Source organism: Miniopterus natalensis, chromosome 6, assembly GCF_054644295.1.
Source record: "Miniopterus natalensis isolate mMinNat1 chromosome 6, mMinNat1.hap1, whole genome shotgun sequence".
Lineage (NCBI taxonomy): Eukaryota > Metazoa > Chordata > Mammalia > Chiroptera > Miniopteridae > Miniopterus > Miniopterus natalensis.
Window position 1 is genome coordinate 34,463,151 of NC_142086.1, and position 17,113 is coordinate 34,480,263.

Here is a 17,113-nt window from a genome sequence, read left to right on the forward strand (position 1 = left end):
CCCCTCGCAAAAGGTGGCGGAGGGAGTGTACCTGAGAGACAGAAACTCTACGTTTGGTGCAAAGGAGGGAAGTCAGGGACTGTGCCCCATTTCCTTTGGTCTCTGCTACTGGCTGCTCTCTGTGAGACCTTCCTGAAGCTTATTTCACCCCTGGCCACACTGCTTTGAATTGCGAGTCACCCGTTTAGCATAAAGATCCTCATCTTCGTTCACTTAGCTCCTCTCACTGGCAACACTTTACATCTTTCTTCACCGAAGATGAAATCAGGCTCTTCATCACTCCCTGAGTTCCACGAAAGCCGGCTTACCTCCGAGCTCGCCACGAACTCCTCCACGGACGAGTAGCCGATTTCTGATGGTAGCTGGTACTCAGGAAAGAAATACAGAATAACCTCCCTGGGGGAAAAGCACAGCAGAGATGGGAATGGACCACGAAAAGCCCTGGCGCTCATCTGTCAGGACTGGCTCAGATCCTGGGTGTTAAAGGTCTTAGCAAAGATGAACATTCATGCCCACCAAACTGTTTACCACTGGCATCACAGTGTTCTCCAAAGCATGCGCTGGGGAGAGGAGGGGTACGGCTATAACAGGGCAACAGGAGGAATCCCGTGGTAGCAGACTGCTCTGCATCTTGGCTGTGTCAATGCCGATACCCTAATTCTTATCTTGTTCTATTGTTTTCCAAGATGTGACCATTGGAAGAAGCTGGGTAAAGGGTAGAGGGAGGCTCTGTATTCTTTCTTACCACTGCACGTCAATCTTAACATAAAAGCTTATGGGAGGGAGGGAGGGAGGGAGGGAGGGAGGGAGGGAGGGAGGGAGGGAGGGAGGGATCACAATTCCCACCCGTAGCCAAGCAGTCCAGAAAAGCCCAGAACCCCCCTGAGTGTTCTGGGCAGAGAACTCAGCATTGGAAATTCCTGGAGGGAAACAGGCTGATTGCGGGCTTACTTTTTTCCTAAGAAAATAAAAATAAGTCTCCAGAGTAAGTCCTTTCGTTGGACCCTCCAGGACACTCTCAGAAATCATACACGGACCCCACTCTTTCCAGTGATGGCCATTGTTCTCACAGATGCTTCATTTTTCCAAAAGGCAATGGCACCCCACCCTTCTCAAGAGACAGCTTTTCTAGGATTAATCACCTAGATGACACATATTTCATTCCTGGAAGAATATGAAATCTAGCAATTTATAGCTCCCACATCTTAAAGTTGTGTGGTGATTTTATGTTGAAGTGCTCCAAGAACCCCATGCCCATTATCCAAGGGACTGACAAAACTTTTCATCTGTAAAATAATATGGTCACAAAAGACAAAACAGCTGTCTTATATAATTGACATTCTTAGTATTTTAAGTATATTATTTTTGTTAATGTTTATTTATAATTTTAAGGAGATTCGATCTGAAAAGTTAAAAATCTTCAGGATTTTCAGCAACATCAAATACAACACACATGCATGGGTGCACACACACACTCCGCAGAATGACTTGTCTGGGTAGTAAGAAGATGAGTGCTCAGGCAGAGTGACAAAGAGCCTCTAGGTATTTGAGATGAGCAGAGATCAGAGAGCACAGGAAAAAAAAGCTGCATCTGAAGTCCCTGGAAAAGGGTCCTGTGGTCAACTTTGGTGAGAGGCCCTTTACACAAACCACTTCTCTCTCTCCTTAAATCCAGCCTCCCTTTCTCCAATACAGGGCTGAACCCTCTTCTGAGCATTGGTTGTTTTCATGGTGGGTATAAATTCTTCTGGGTTTAAAGCTTATCTGCAATCTTCTAAGGAGAATGCAACAGCATAGGTACTGAGAGAAGGGACCCTAACCCAAAAGAGGAGTTGGCCAGCTGCGGGGAGCAGGGGTGGGGTCATGTGAGGGAAATATTCTAGGCCAACTGCACTCTACATAGGGGAACTGAGTATTTTCCGAAGGTACTGAATGCCCAGTCAGATGTGCTAAGCACTGCTATCTGCTTTATACATTTAATTTCATGTAATTTTTATGGAAACTCTCATTGAGGAGTCATTCCTATTTTCAACCTCTCTGGCTTCCTGATTATTAAGGACCCCATCCCCACCCCCATCAGGCTCAAGCAGGTTGGCTGTGCTAGCCTTCATCTCTCTCTAGGACCCCAGCATTCAGCCTTTTGCTCTCTCCTCCACAGACCTGCGGCTAAACAGCTGTTCCCTGGGGGATTCTGTCCCATAAACCTGACTAGAAAAGCAGACAGGTTATCCAGCTCCTGAGGCCTCCAGGCACAAACACACAGACCTTTTCCTGAAAAACTGAATCAGGGAAACTGTTAGATACTGTTTAAAAACAACAACTCTTAAGATACCCCAAATCACAAATGCAAACATCTACATCTGAAAGTAGATGTTTAAGGATTCTTTTAAAATTCCTTCATTTATTGTCTTGAGTCCCTTTCTTTGAAGGTATTCTTCACCGGTACCTTTCTTTTCCTCCTGGGGGTATCTCTTATCAAACCCCTCTCCATCCTCAAAGTTCAGGTTTCCTGTAGGACAGGCACAGTGATCCTCTAACCCACGAAAGGTCCTTCAAAGCGGCGTGCCAGGGGATGCCCAGCAGGAAACTACGGGCATAAACTGGTGTCTGGTCACTAATACCCATTCAGTCAAGCGGATACTGTGCATCTAGGGGACTCAGGAACCAAGTGCTGCCATTCCAATGGGACTCTTGTCCCACCACCAGTAGCCCTCTTCCCTCAGAGAATTTACTCGCAATTCTACCCCCAGACTTGATAATAAAATCAGGAATTTTTCTTTAACGTTGGTCTCCTCTCAGGAACTCAAGAAAGACATTTTTTTCAGAGCTATTACTTGCAGCCAGGACTATAGCAGGTCCTTGGCTATCACGCTCAATGCAGTTGGATTCCTATAGAATTTATATATCTGCAAGTTTGAACTGGGAGTTTTTATAGAGTTCAGTTAGGGGAGCTAAAACCCTAAACCAGCTCCATCTCTCTATGTGATGGCCAAGCTTTGAAAGGTTGCAGCTAAGGGCCATTTCCCTTTCACTCCATAGTTACGATCCCTTCTCAATAGAGTAATTTTTCCTTAAAAAAATCTCTTACTTGCATTAACACAACTCACTCTTCCTGAACATGAGCAGCGATACAGAAGGGAACCTGGTCATCCAGCTGTTCTTTATAAACAATAACCTAGTTAATAAAGTGGGTCTTAGCTAAGGAGAGCTGGCCTCTTATTTGAGGTAAACCAAAACTCTCTTCTTCAGCCCAGTGAAAGACAAAGATCAGGATGAAACAAAAACAACCTGGCTCCACTTTTCAAAACCAAGAATCAGCTCATGGTTCTTGACAGACCTTAACTATATTTATTATTATGGGCTTTTCTTTTGCTTCAGTAACTGACAGCAACCTGAAAAACTTGTAGTATTTTTAGAACTTATAGTATTTTTAAAATTTAAGATAACACAAAGCATGTTTGTGCTTTTGTAGAGTTGAAATAAGTGAAGTCTGCCAAGCTTACATATACAACAATAAGCCGAGACAAGGTGTTCCAGGGTTAGAGTTGTTAAGAGCAAGGACTATGAGACCAGATGGCCAAGATTCAAATTCCAGTTCTACTACCCCAGAGTTATGTAATGCTAGGCAAATTTCTTAACCTCCACATACCTCAATTTTCTCATCTATATAATGGGAAAAATAGAAGTATCTATTCATAGGGTTGTTATAAGGTTTAAATGAGTCAACATTTACAAAGCTCTTAAGATAGTCCCTGGCACATACTAAGTGCTTAATAAATATTATTGAAAGTGATCTGAGATTTGGTAGTATTCCAATATTTAGGACCATCTGATAAAATTTACTAGTCTGGATCTCAGTTTAGCTTATTTACCTCTAACTAAACAACTCAGTCACACCCATTATTTGACAATATTTTAATATCTAGCAATAAATACTGCTTTTTACATTAATCCCCTTCAATGTAATTAAACGTGTTCTTTCAATACATACTAATATATGCTAGACATGATATGGACAATCCTATTTGTTTTTAAAGAAGTTACTACCACATTTGGGGGTTAAGTAAATATACATAAAACAAAAAATAATATAAGCCAGGAAAATGCTAAACAGAGCATAATCAGGTGATTAAGATGGACAATGAAAACTATTTTTTATTAATTTATTCCATTATCGGGAACTAAACAGAGGTGCCCTGACTCTACTTTGGCAGTGCAGAAAGGGGTAAGGATGGTGTCATGTCCAAAGTGAGCCAAGGGGAGAGAAGGGACACTCCACACACTTCAAAGGGCTCTCACTTCTCTCTTTATCATGTGACAAGCAAGGGCCAATCGGGCCAACAATAGTGAATCTTAAAGACCATGGTGCCCCCACATTACACACAGCCAGCCACAATCTTCATGCTTTGAGGGATTTAACGTCTAGTTAACTCAAGGAATAATGTTGGACCAGATATAGAACAGAGCAGTATGGGAAGAAAACAAAAAACGAAGAAAACAAGAAATCTGTTTCCACTGGTGGAATGTGCGAAAACATACTACTGCTGCTTAAGGCGAAAGAGAAAACTGGTACATGAGGAACTTGTTTTGTTCCTGTTAAAGCCTTGTGTTCTGTACAATCCTCTTTCTACTGAATCTTTTTATAAAACCATTGTGACAAAAATTCAAGCTGGTGAGCTGATGTATTATTACATTTAGCTTTCAGAGTGTTCAGTTGATAATAGTATGATGATTTCAAGCACTAAAGATTCTACACATTCATTAGAGAGGTGGTTTCTGGGAAATTTTAATTTTCTATTGGTGCCTAATTACAGAAGTGGATGCACTTTACAGTCTTAGTATACTCAATCAGATTATCTCCGTTTTGATCAAGTGTAACTCACTAAAATTAATAGTAATGATACATTTAGATGCAGAACAAAAATTAGCCAAGTAAGAAAAAGAAAATGGTGGTACTCAGTAGTACATCCAAACTCTGCTGCAACACAACCGGACAGGTCTCTTCAGGTCTCATCTCATAGTGTGGATGGTGACACACACACACATTTTCACATGTCTATATATTTCCATGTGTATGTTATATAAGTATATATGTGTGTGTGTGTATATATATACAGTAGTTTAACAGCATGAGATTCTAAATCAGGGAGCCAGAGGTGAAACCCAGCCCTGTCCTCAGTAGCTGTATAATTTTCTTTGAGACTTTGAGTATGTTACTTAGTTGCTCTAAGCGTCAATGTTCTACCCATAAAAAAAAAAAAAAAAAAAAAAAAGTTAAAAGTAATACCAATCTTATAAGCTTGTGCAAATAAAATGTATACAAAGCACTTGGGTGAATGCCTAAAATATAGTAAATGGTTCGAAAATTATAGCTATTATCAAGAAAGCCTGTCACAATCATGGGACATGTGGTCATAGCTATACATTTTAATAATATGCACACATTTATTCAGATATTCAAAGACTCATATATATAATTTATTGCATACTACAATGTCTTAGTGAGCAATGGACACGCCTCAACCTTAGAACTAGTAAGTAAAAAACCAGGATTCAAATTTATGGCTACCCAATTCAAAGCTGAGAACCTTACATATTACTTCTGATCAAATACTGACAGAAGGTAAGAAACTAGGTGGAGAATCCCATTCTTTACCGACTATACTACAGGCCATGGCAATATGAGACTGACATCTACCCAGAGCATTGGAGAAGTGGTCTTTTTCAACCTCATAATATCTTTACAACACTGAGGACTGGCTGCTCCTGTCTTTCCCAGGCTGGTGTAAGCTTGCCAACCCAGGCACTGTGGTAGATTTGGTGGCCAGAACTTAGTGCTCAGAAATGTAGCGCTCTGGCTTCATTTCCTAGTTTACAACTTGTCTCTGGATCCCTAGTATCTTAGTAAAATGTGTCTTGATGCAAAGTCCAAGGTGGATTCCCCTACACATAAGCAAAAGCGCTTCCTCCTCTCTCCTGCGGCAGGACAGGGGTTGGGAGTGTGTTCCTGAAGGACAGTAGGTGGGGCCTCCATGCCCATATAAACACAGCTCCACAGCCCTGGATGCTGCCGCAGAAATTTCCAAAAAGCCCAGGGCAACTGCAGAATAGAGTTCATGTCATATACGGCCAATCTCTACCTTTCTTTTTCTTCGTACCTGCTTCTATTCTTTGCTAAGACTCTTCTCCAGGAAGATTCTATCAGTCATTCATCAAAAAGTGAAAGTAAGTGTCCTAAGGATGCTGAGTGGCCTCCTTGGCTGAAAGCCTCTTACCATACACAGTCTCCTCATAGTCTGCAAACCCCAACCAAACCAACTGGCTGCACTAATACAGGGTTGTTACTGCTCCTGCCCCCCACCCTCCCATATGACACCTATTTAGAGCACTCTTCTGTAGGCTAACTTCTTTGACTTGATGGTAAAGCCCCTTCCTATCATGGGTCCCTATTTGGAAAAACACTGAATCCTGGACATTACCCGCTCCGTCTCTCCATCCTTTGAGAACTGAGGTCCAGACATCTAAATTCCTCATTAAATATGGCCACAAATCTAACATTCTACACTGAGCCAAAAAGTAAAACTCAGTTTCCCTCAGGAAGTTTTGTATCTAAAGCTACAAAAAGAGACTTTTTATAAGGCCATACAAATGTCATAAGGAATAATAAAAATGGAAGGAAGGAAGAAAGGGAGGGAGGGAGGAAGGGAGGGAATTAATTCAGTAAGGTAAACTCAGTAAGAACTCTTCATTGCACCCAAGAAAGAACTGACAACCACCATATTGCTAGACCATGTAACTACAGGCAGTTAGTGACTACAGTTCTACTTCAAGAGACATTTAACCCAGGATCTATCTAAATCAGTATAGTTAGGAGACAAGTCATAACATCATTCAATTGAATTTTCTCATTAACATTACCACTTAATAAGGAGAAAAAAAGTCAAGAGTTGTCACTGCTTAGAAAGTTCAACAAAGCATGTGGAAATATGTTAGTGAATATCTTTACCATAAGTTAGACGTCAGTTTTCTTACTGTTTCCTTGACAGATGTGCTTTGAGAAGACTTTGTCAGCAAAGAAGCGGCTTCACAGCCGCCACTCACAGAAACTCCGGCTTTGTGTCCAGAACTTGGATCTGAGTCTTCCACTGGAACACTGGGCAAAAGTAAGCCGAGGTTTATACATTCAGAGTAGGAATCACATCAGATACTAACAGACTCAGAAACCGCAACATACGACGAAGTGGGGATACACACCGAAGGAAAGCAGGGACATAGGTGTAATGCTGAACAGTCTTTTATATAGGTATAGAAGATCCATTCTCAAGTAGAAGAATTACTATTTACTCCTGACAAATCTTGTTCCAAGGTTTTTGGGTGGCCACAATTAAATAAAATTGGTGGTGATTTATTCCTAACAACGGTAGTCATACACCATTTGTCTCTTATTTGCCGAAAGAGGCTTTTAAACTAAAGTTCTAGTTTAGCCTGGGAGGAGGTACCTACAGAAATAAAACAAAAAAAAGGGCAGAGTCAACTGAAAAAAAAGTTATTCCAATCTGGAGGAAGAAGTGCTCCAGGTAAACTGGAATGGCTGGGAAGAAACACGGGGCTGGTGGAGGGAGGACGGGGCGCCGGCGGAGGGAGAGGCTGAGGGCGGTGACAGCCTTGGCGGCCTGGAGCCGACGGGACGCCGGGCAGGCCCTACCGCTGAAGGGTTTCTTGCAGGCGTGGGAGGTGATCTGATCCGTGTCTTTAAAGTGTAACTGGCTACAGCGTGGAGAAGAGCTCACAGTGAGGATGCATAAGCAGTGCTGTGTGTTTGTGAAACCCAAGGCTTGTTCAGTGCAGCAGGAACAAGAAAGGTCAGGGCCGTTCAGCACTGGAAACAAAGCTGGGCGGGCAGGTGAGGGCAGGTCATGCAGGGTCGTGTTTGTAACTCAGAGGAGGTTTTTGTAAGCCTTTCACAACTGAGACGACAGAAATTAAAAAGACAGCTCTAAAGAGTTTTATATTTCTGTACTGTATGGGCCTTTTAAAAACTGGATAACAGTTCATACCAAATGAAATGTGCTTCTACTGTCAACAGTTCTTGAACATTAATTATACTGTCTAACTTCAGCTGATGTTTCATTTAAGATGAGGAACATTATAATGCTTAATTGTCTGTTAAAGATACTTGCACAATGTCTGAATGCCCATTAACTATAACTTCCTTTATGCTGAAATTTTATTAAAGAAATCCTTTAAAAAAAATTTGTATCAGCTTTAGCATGCTGGAGATTTATGCCGGTGTTAGGAGTGGAAAGCAAAATGCACTACACCAGAGCACAGAGACTCCTCTCTGAGCCTCTGTTCCTCCTGCCAAAAACAGCAGTGCCTGCCTCACAGAGCTGTGCTGACAATTAAACAAGATACACACACACACACATACACACACACACACAATGTGTTTTAGTTTTTGGATGGATTTTAAATTTTAACTCAAATATTAATAAATAACTCTAGGTTAAAGCATTGTCCATAAAATGGCCGGCTTCACAACACTGGGGGAGCATTACATCATTTATTCACTCAATATTACAGAGTGGAGTCAGGTGCTATTCTGGATGCTAAAGATACACAGAGGTAAGCAAGACTGTCTCTGCTCTGGTGGAATGAGTTAGCTTCCAGTGAAAAAATACAGAAAATAAGCGAGAATGGACATCATGAAAAGAGACAGACAACAACGAGGTACTTTGAAATAGTAATAAGTGTTCTAGGAAAAACTAGGAAGATATGACTTGATACAGAAGTGGAGTAAGCTATTTTAGATGGAGTGGTAGGGAAAGACCTCTCAGAGGCTTGGGGTTGTGAAAAAGAAAAGACATGGCCCCTGTCCCTATAAAGGTCACGTGCAATGGAAGACAGATACTCAGACAGGCATTTCCACTTGACTGTGAAGCACTGCTCACCACTGTGTGTCAGACCGTAACAAATAATTATCGAATTTGAAAGATGTAATGTGATCTGTGAATACCTCAATTACCTGGGAGGGTCAGGGGGACCCAAAAGGAGGGAACACTCGAACTGAGGGTTGAATGAAAGGTTACAGATGGCGTATAAGTTTCAGAGGGCACTCAAAGCAAGGAGCGTGCACAGAAAATGAAGGCATGTGATAAAACTCAACTATTAGCAACTTAGAACCTCTGGGAAGCAAAGTGGGGGCTAAAGAGAGACAGCCAGGAGTGAAGGGTACCTGTGCCATGCTAAGGAGCTGATAATTTATCTTAACAGTGATGGGGCATGAAAGGCTTTTGGGTAGAAGAGTGAAGTGATGGGGTGTGAGTGTTAAGAGTGGCCACTCTGTCAGCAAGTGCGGAACATAAAAGCGCCTCTGTTATTTTCTTGCACTTAATTCAATGAGCTCTTATGCAAAAAGAGCAGAGGGTTTGGATTCAGAGACACCGGGTCTGAATCCAAACCCGGTGTCTGAAAAGCTGCTTAGAGATCTGTAGTAAAGTGAGGGTAAGAGTTTGCTTCCTTGAAAACATGCTTTCCATTCCATTAGGTATCCAAAACACTCAGCTGATTTGACTTGAGAAGTCCCAAAAGTCTCGGGTCAAGAAAACTCTAGCATGCAGTGATTGTTATAACTGCATAGATGTGTGACAATTAGACAATGAACCCTACAAAAAAATCGGTTCATGATTTTAGTCATTCCTTATATATGTGACATTTTCCATTCTTGGACTACCATTGCAGTAATTTGAATTAGTTGCTTGCTGTGAGCAAGAAGTTAATCCTGTTCCATTTTATTATTCCCAATCCTCACAAAAGAAAATGAATAGGTTTGGGGGAAAAAGAAGAAATTTAGTGCATTCTATTCTTTCTTGTCTCCTTTGTAAAATTTGGTTGTTGCTGATTGGGACTAATTCTTTTTTCTTTTTCTTTTTTTAAATATATCTTTATTGATTACAGAGAGAGGAAAGGAGAGGGAGAGAGAGAGATAGAAACATCAATGATGAGAGAGTCATTGATCGGCTGCCTCCTGCACGCCCCCAACTGGGGACCGAGCCCGTAGCCGGGCATGTGCCCTGACCGGGAATCGAACCCCGATCGCCTGGATCCTAGGTCGACGCTCAGCCGCTGAGCCACACCCGGCCGGGTGAGGCTAATTCTTAATTGCCTTTGCTTGTTGCTATTATTTTCTTTCTTCTTGTGTTTAAACATTGATCATTGCTTTTCAACAGTATAATTTCACTCCCTTGGATTTTGTGTAACTGCAGTACACTCACCTGTATGAAGAGCTTCTCTTTAGTTCTGCAATATCACTGCACAGCTCCTGTTTTTCTTCAAAAGAACACAGACAAATGAAGACAGTCACTTTTTGATGATCACATAAGAGAGTAGTAAACTGAAGGAAGTGTTATCAGTCCATTAACTACTTGTATATAATTTGGCTTTGTATTCAAACATCCTTTTATAAAACTGCACCAATATGTTTTTGAGGCAATTTACAACCACCTTTTAAAAAATGTATATAGTATATATAATAACCCAAAGGCCTCTGTAACTTGCTTTTTGTTGTTTTTGTTTGTTGTTGTTTTAATCCTAACCCCAGGATATTTTTTCCACTCAGTTTTTAGAGAGTGGAAGGGGGAGAGAGAGAGAAACGTCATTGTGAGAGAGGCTCATCGATGGGTTGTGTCCCACCGGCACCCTGAATGGGGCCAGATATTGAGCCCGCAACAGAGGTACGTGCCCTTGACCAGGAATCGAACCCACCACTCTTCAGTCGTGAGCAGTCACTCTAACCACTGAGCCAAACCAGCCAGGGCTGTAACTTGCTTTTTTGTAATTTCTTTTTAGTGAAGCTCATTATCTGCTACTGCTGTGCATGGGGTGACTTGATTGAGACTGTTCAGATTCCCTTCTCTCGTCAGCCTCTGCCCAGACAACCACCTGTCTGTCTTCCCTCTGGTACCCTTCTCGATTCCATTCTGGGTTCAGGTTCAAAGACATCCTGACAGGTCCCAATCAGAAATGTGTCTCCAGCAGAGAATGTAACTTTAAAACAGCAAGAGACCTAGAGTCATCTAGTCGGTCATCTCAGAGAGCCTCAGAACTGCAGGTTCAGAGAAGTCAGTGATTTGTTTGCAGTCCGCAGAGAAGCAGAAATACTTTGATCCCTTGGATTGGTGTTAAGAGTGTTTGGGGACAGCATAAGCAATAAATCAAGGTGTCCTTCTATCTATCTCTAGAATTCTTTGTGATATCTGTCCAAATAGCTTGTTACCAAGTAAACCCTTGGCAACAAGTTTAGGACCATCAAAGGCCAAGTGGAACAGGACAGAACAAAGAGAGTTTTAGATGGTGGGTAAGTGGCTGAGGCTCTGCCGACTCCTTTAAGGAAATAATAAAAGAGAACAGACATACACAGGTTTTCCAAGCACATTGCAGGCACTGTTGGTTTTGCTCACAGACTTGCATACAGAGTGTAATTTTTTAATCCAACAGCCAACTAATCCATAATTATAGTCATTTGAAAATATTCCACAATTTGTTCTTTTTAAACCCAGATGACAGTTTGAAATTAAATATTAATTTTAGGATCAAAACTGTATTAACAATTTTTCCATCAGGATTTGGAAACCCAATAGGCACAGACTTGCAGGCCTGTTAATAGTTTAAAACTTCTGTAAAAGACTGGCTTTAAAATTCAGAGATCCTTACACAAGAAATCCTGATTGTGAAATTGCAAATTATTGTAATTAAGATGAAAAAGAAGAAGTGTGATTTCTTAGGGACCTCACTAATGAGTTCAAATATAAAGATGTGAATGAACGGCTGATTAGGTTGCCTAAGCAACGAAGTATGAAGGAAGGGAGAGCTTACAACCAAAAGTGAACACAAAATGATGGCACGGCCCTGGCCAGTTTGGCTCAGTAGTTGGAGCATCAGCCCACGGACTGAGCGTCTCAGGTTTGATTCCCGGGGTCAAGGACACGTACCTTGTTTGCAGGTTCAGTCCCTGGCACCGGTTGGGGTGCGTGTAGGAGGCAACCAGTCAATGTCTCTCTGTCTCTCTCTCTCTCCCTCCTTCCTCCCTTCTACTCTCTCTAAAGATCAATGGAAAAACTATCCTCGGGTAAGGATTAAAAAAAAAAATGATGGCATGGATCAATACAAAAAGGAATGTGAATAATGAAGCCAAAATGAGCTAAGATGTACTAATGAGGCAGTAAGACTTATTTCAGAATGACAATGAAAATAACGTACTTGCTGCTTAGGCCCAATGGTATAAAATTAAAATAAAAGAGAGAAGGCATAATAAAAGAATTATAGTAACAATAATGAAGGGACACTAAGAAAATAAAATTTTCTGAATCCGGTTTGTTTCCAGCTTCTCTGTCCAGGGAAATTGTCTTTAAATTGAATATCGTAAGATGGCAACTTTATGTTTAAAAAAAAAGTTCACGTCTCTTGCCTGAGACAAATTAGATCCCCAAGGACATGAAGGAACTAATAAATGGGACCACTCTTAGTGAACTCAGAGGAACCATGAAAAGTATGGAAAGGACTAAATGTCTGAAAACAAGGGAATGTCATTATAATTTTCAAAATAGATTCTGAAAATTACAGACCTGATACCAATCCTCAGCAAATTACGAAATGGAATTCAACGTGAAGGGTAACGTAAGTCTACTGTTGGGAATTTCTGTCTGTGGTAGTGATGGGGCATGATTCTCAGGCAGGAGCCATCTCTCTGCCCCTTCCAAACACATGCGGTTGGTGGCTATCTACCCACCCCTCCTCCCACTTCTGGAAAGACAAGTTTAATTTTAATCCAAACTGCTGCCAAACTTCTGATCTATGTCCCATGTAGGATATGTCACACAGTATACTGAAAGCAACTCAGACATAGCTAATATATATAAACCGAATTCTATATTTTTTACCTTTTTTCATCAGAGAATATTCCTTTTGTTCTTGTTTCAGTAAAACATTGTCAGCACTTTCATCTAAAATCTGAAAAACAAGCTCTTTATTTAAAGCTGTACAAAAACACAGGACATAGTATAGGGAGCAAAAATGACCTTGAACATCAGAGCCCACATCAGAGGAGAGACCACAGCATTGCCCGAAGTACAGTTTTATATGCATGTTATAAGGGGAGACAGTCGTGTGCTGTATAAAATTATACTGGCACAATTTCAAGAATGAGTGTGTTATAACTGTCACATTTACTTCTATAATTTTTTTAAAATATGTTTTTACTGATTTCAGAGAGAGGAAGGGAGAGGGAGAGAGAGAAAAACATCAATGATGAGACCCATCAATTGGCTGCCTCCCATGCGCCCCCTACTAGGAATCGAGCCCAAAACCTGAGCATGCGCCCTGACTGGGAATGGAACTGTGACCTCCCGGTTTATGGGTGGATGTTCAACCACTGAGCAACACCAGCCAGGCACTTCTATAATTTCTTTTAAGGGATGTTTATATTCTACCAATCTTTGTACTGATATTTTCAAAAATCTCTATCTTGCATAGGTATAACAATGACTCCTACAAATGTACCAAGTATTTGATTCGCCAGAAACAATGAAGGAGTCTCTCCGCTGTTTTGAAGAGGCTCATCACACCTCTGGTTGCTACAGGGCAGACACAAGGTGAGCTCAACAGCAGTGCAATGAAAACACCGGGAAGGTTGGAGGCTGGGGTTTGAGGCCCCAAAGCATGATGGGGGAGAATACGGGGATGGGGAGTGTACCTGGAGTGTTGAGGGAAAGGACACCTTGTGTCTTTTGACAGAAGCCCAGGAAATCTGTCTAAAAGGGGTTACAGAGCCTTAACGTGCTGCATGCAGGAGCCAAGAGTGTTGGTGGCACCTGGGAGTGAGAGGATGTGTGTGAGAGGATATCAGGAGGGGGGCACGGGGAGGCTGGGAGAGTTGGGGAGTGTGGCATTTAGGAGCCAGGCCATCACTTTGGGAATCCCGTGAGATCCATTCAACAAGGCTCACACAAAGCAAACTTACATTTTGGGGATGTACTTCCTTGGGGTGAAAGAGACCGAGAGAGATACACAGATACAGGTAGATAGTTTATGACCTTCAGGAAAACAGACCCAGAATGCTCCCCATATTATGTATCTTGTAAATCTTCAAAAGGTTGGGGAATGGGCAGTCAGAAAAGAAAATGGCAAAGGCAAAGGTAAGGCCAAGTCTTGTCGGCTCCCTGATCTGGAGACCCCTGAACACACAGGACACAGCCATGCTCCCGCTTTCCACTACCTGGTGGAAGGCGTGGAGCGCTCAGTTTTCTGGAGCTTGCCCACTGTGTGTATACACGCAGTCTGAATAATTGTAAGGGCAGTATTTATTAAAATACATTTCATTTTCAAAATTGAGCTATCAGCTGTTAAAGTGTGTCTATGTATTTTGGGACACCTTGTATTTATATTTCATGCCCTCTCCGCAGTGCTACACAAACGTGGGAGGGAGAGCTACCGACCCTCCTTCTCTCCCGTCCCAGGACGCGGGCGTGCCCTGAACACGAGACGCTGGGAGCTGCTGTGGGAAAGCAGGTTAAATGGTCCTGCCTTCCTGGCATCGAAGGAACCGCGAGGCTGTCCAACATCGCCGTTTCCTAGCTCACCCAGATCGAGGGCAAGAAAAGGGCAGCGGAAAATAAACTGATTCTGAACTACTTCTAATTCGTAATATTTTTGTACTTATACTGTAAATAAATTCATGCTCCGGGAAGTAAATGAAGTGCACATATTTTTACAAGTTCATTTTGCAAAATGACCTTAAAATGTATCTTACTTATTTCTGATGTATCGTAAAATTTAAAGGTTTCTTTGGATGTGCTGATATATAAGGAAAATCTACATACTTCTTCAAGTGCTTCCAACTCTGAACTAAATATATTTTGACCAGTTTATAAGCAGCATGGACTATTTCCCACAACAGTTAGCAGCAACCACAGATAAGCTCCCAGGAGGAACTATATGATGCTTTAAGTTATAACCCCTCTGCTATCATTCCATGATGATCCTCTTAGGGTGTGTTCATTTTCTTTGGTGAAAATCTCTCTTACAATGAAAAACAGGCAAGAGAGGAGTCAAGATGAATGAAAATGACAGCAGTCCCAGCAGGGAACCTCTATTGGTGGTACTATTAACAGTCTCATCAAGTTATTTTTGCATTTTATTGTGTAGTTCTCTGCTTTGAGCTCTGCCTCTTGCAGGCTGTTTTCATGAAGATCAGATATGTCTCCTCACCCTTGAAACGTTACTTGTACAAAGTTTTACCATCTCTATCGCCAGAGCAATTTCCTTCTTTTCTTTTCCTTTCCAGTATTTTCTTTATTCTTTGCCATAGAAATGTTTAAAAGATTTTGGATAAATAATTCACAGCCTACAGTATTTCCTTTTAAATAACACCATGTAAATATCTGAGTTCCTGGGATGCTCCCTTCTATTAAAATGTACTTGGGGCTTTGAAGGTCTGAATTTTCTCAAGCTGAGACAAGAAGACAAGCAGTTAGTTGTCTTTTTAATGACATTATTTGTGTATTTTGCTACTACTTACAAAGCTCTTTCACAGATATTGCTGCATTTCATTAAAGAAATTTCTCCAGTCCGTTAGACTTAACTCTGCAGTTTAGGGATATCGTTTCCCTAGGATTTTATTCAGTCACTTAACAGATAACACTTCCCACACAGCAAATGAGATTATACTTAAATCTTTACATGGGGCTTTCAATGCCTTAGTTAAAATTATGTTAACAATGAGCAGAGTGAGATGTGTCAGTTCCCAAGGGATGCAATGGATCAGCATCATATCACAAACTCAGTTTTGTGAAGTATCTGTTTAAGAGGATAAATACATCATAAATAAGTTAGAAAAAGGAAAAATAACATACCAATCAGCTGTGTAACCCTTACCTGATCCAACCGCTATCAAGGAAGCTTAAGAACTGACAGGTATCACTTTATCTGGTTTCTTTCCTGCTGTTTCTTTGTTCCTTACCCTCCACCCCAAGCATTCATTATTGAGGACCCGTAAAGGCTACCAGATCACTAAATGCCTTCCTGTCAAACTCAAACACCCTTTCTGTTCCCACTCCTCCCCAGTTAACATTATGTTCCAGGCTCCTCCCTTTCACTCATTAATCTGTTCAATAAAATTCATCCCCAGGATGGGTCAGACACTGTTATGGTGAAGAGACAAAGTTCCGCCTTTGGGGAGCTTATTTTCTAGGGAGGGGGTAAAAAATATGAAATCAATCAAAAAGATAAATATGCAATATAGTATCAGGTAACGTAAAATCCGCGAAGAAAAATAGCACAGGCTCGAGAAATGTCAGACGTAACTGAGCCCCGCGGCCTCTCTGGGCCTCGCTGTTCTCACCCCACACCCTCCATTTCTCCTCTCCAGCCACTTTCCCACAAGATCCAGTCTTCTCTCAAGGTCTTGACGTATTTGCTGTTCATTTGTTTGTGCCCCTGATTTTCTCTAGTCTCTCCTCAAACGTGCCCTCAGCGAGGCTCCCTTGCCCACTCTGTACAAAACTGAATCTCACCCTCACCACACCTAATGCCGTGACACCGCCTACCTGCTCTCTCTGCTTTGTTTTTGCTCCTTAGGACTAATCATTGCCCGCCACGCACCATCTGCTGCTTCCTTGCCTTGCCCATTGTCTGACTGTCCCACTAGATTGGAAGCACATGAGGACAGGGAGAACTGTCTATTTTTTTCATGCTGCACCCCCATTTTCTAGGACAGAAACTGGCACTTGATATACTCACAGGATTGAAAAAGAAAGTGGTTTCTCCTCTTTCTAGTACTGCTCCATTATCACAACATTTTCACGGCACAGAGAATCATGCCTTTGGACAAAAATCTCCATGATTAAATGTTCTTTTCCAAAACCTTCTTAAAGCTCCCGACTGCTTTCTACCTCAAGTACAAACTTTATTTGGGAGCAGCGAACTGGCCGGTAGCTCGGTGCCATGGAGCGTCCCCCTGCACACGGGATCACAGGTTCCGTCCCTGGTTGGGACGCAAGGCGCACGGGAGGCAACTGATTGGTGCCCCCCCCCCATTCCTCTCTCTCTCAAAATCAAT

At 41.8% G+C, this 17,113-nt stretch overlaps 1 protein-coding gene across 1 annotated transcript in view; it reads right to left on the minus strand.

Moving 5' to 3' along the window:
* The window catches only part of MORC1 (MORC family CW-type zinc finger 1), a 135,456-nt gene that overhangs the window by 13,042 nt on the left and 105,301 nt on the right, over positions 1 to 17,113 (minus strand). The window contains 4 exon segments of the mRNA XM_087817862.1: positions 309 to 396; positions 7,007 to 7,153; positions 10,275 to 10,329; positions 12,939 to 13,008. Coding sequence (XP_087673988.1) covers positions 309 to 396; positions 7,007 to 7,153; positions 10,275 to 10,329; positions 12,939 to 13,008 — 360 coding nt within the window.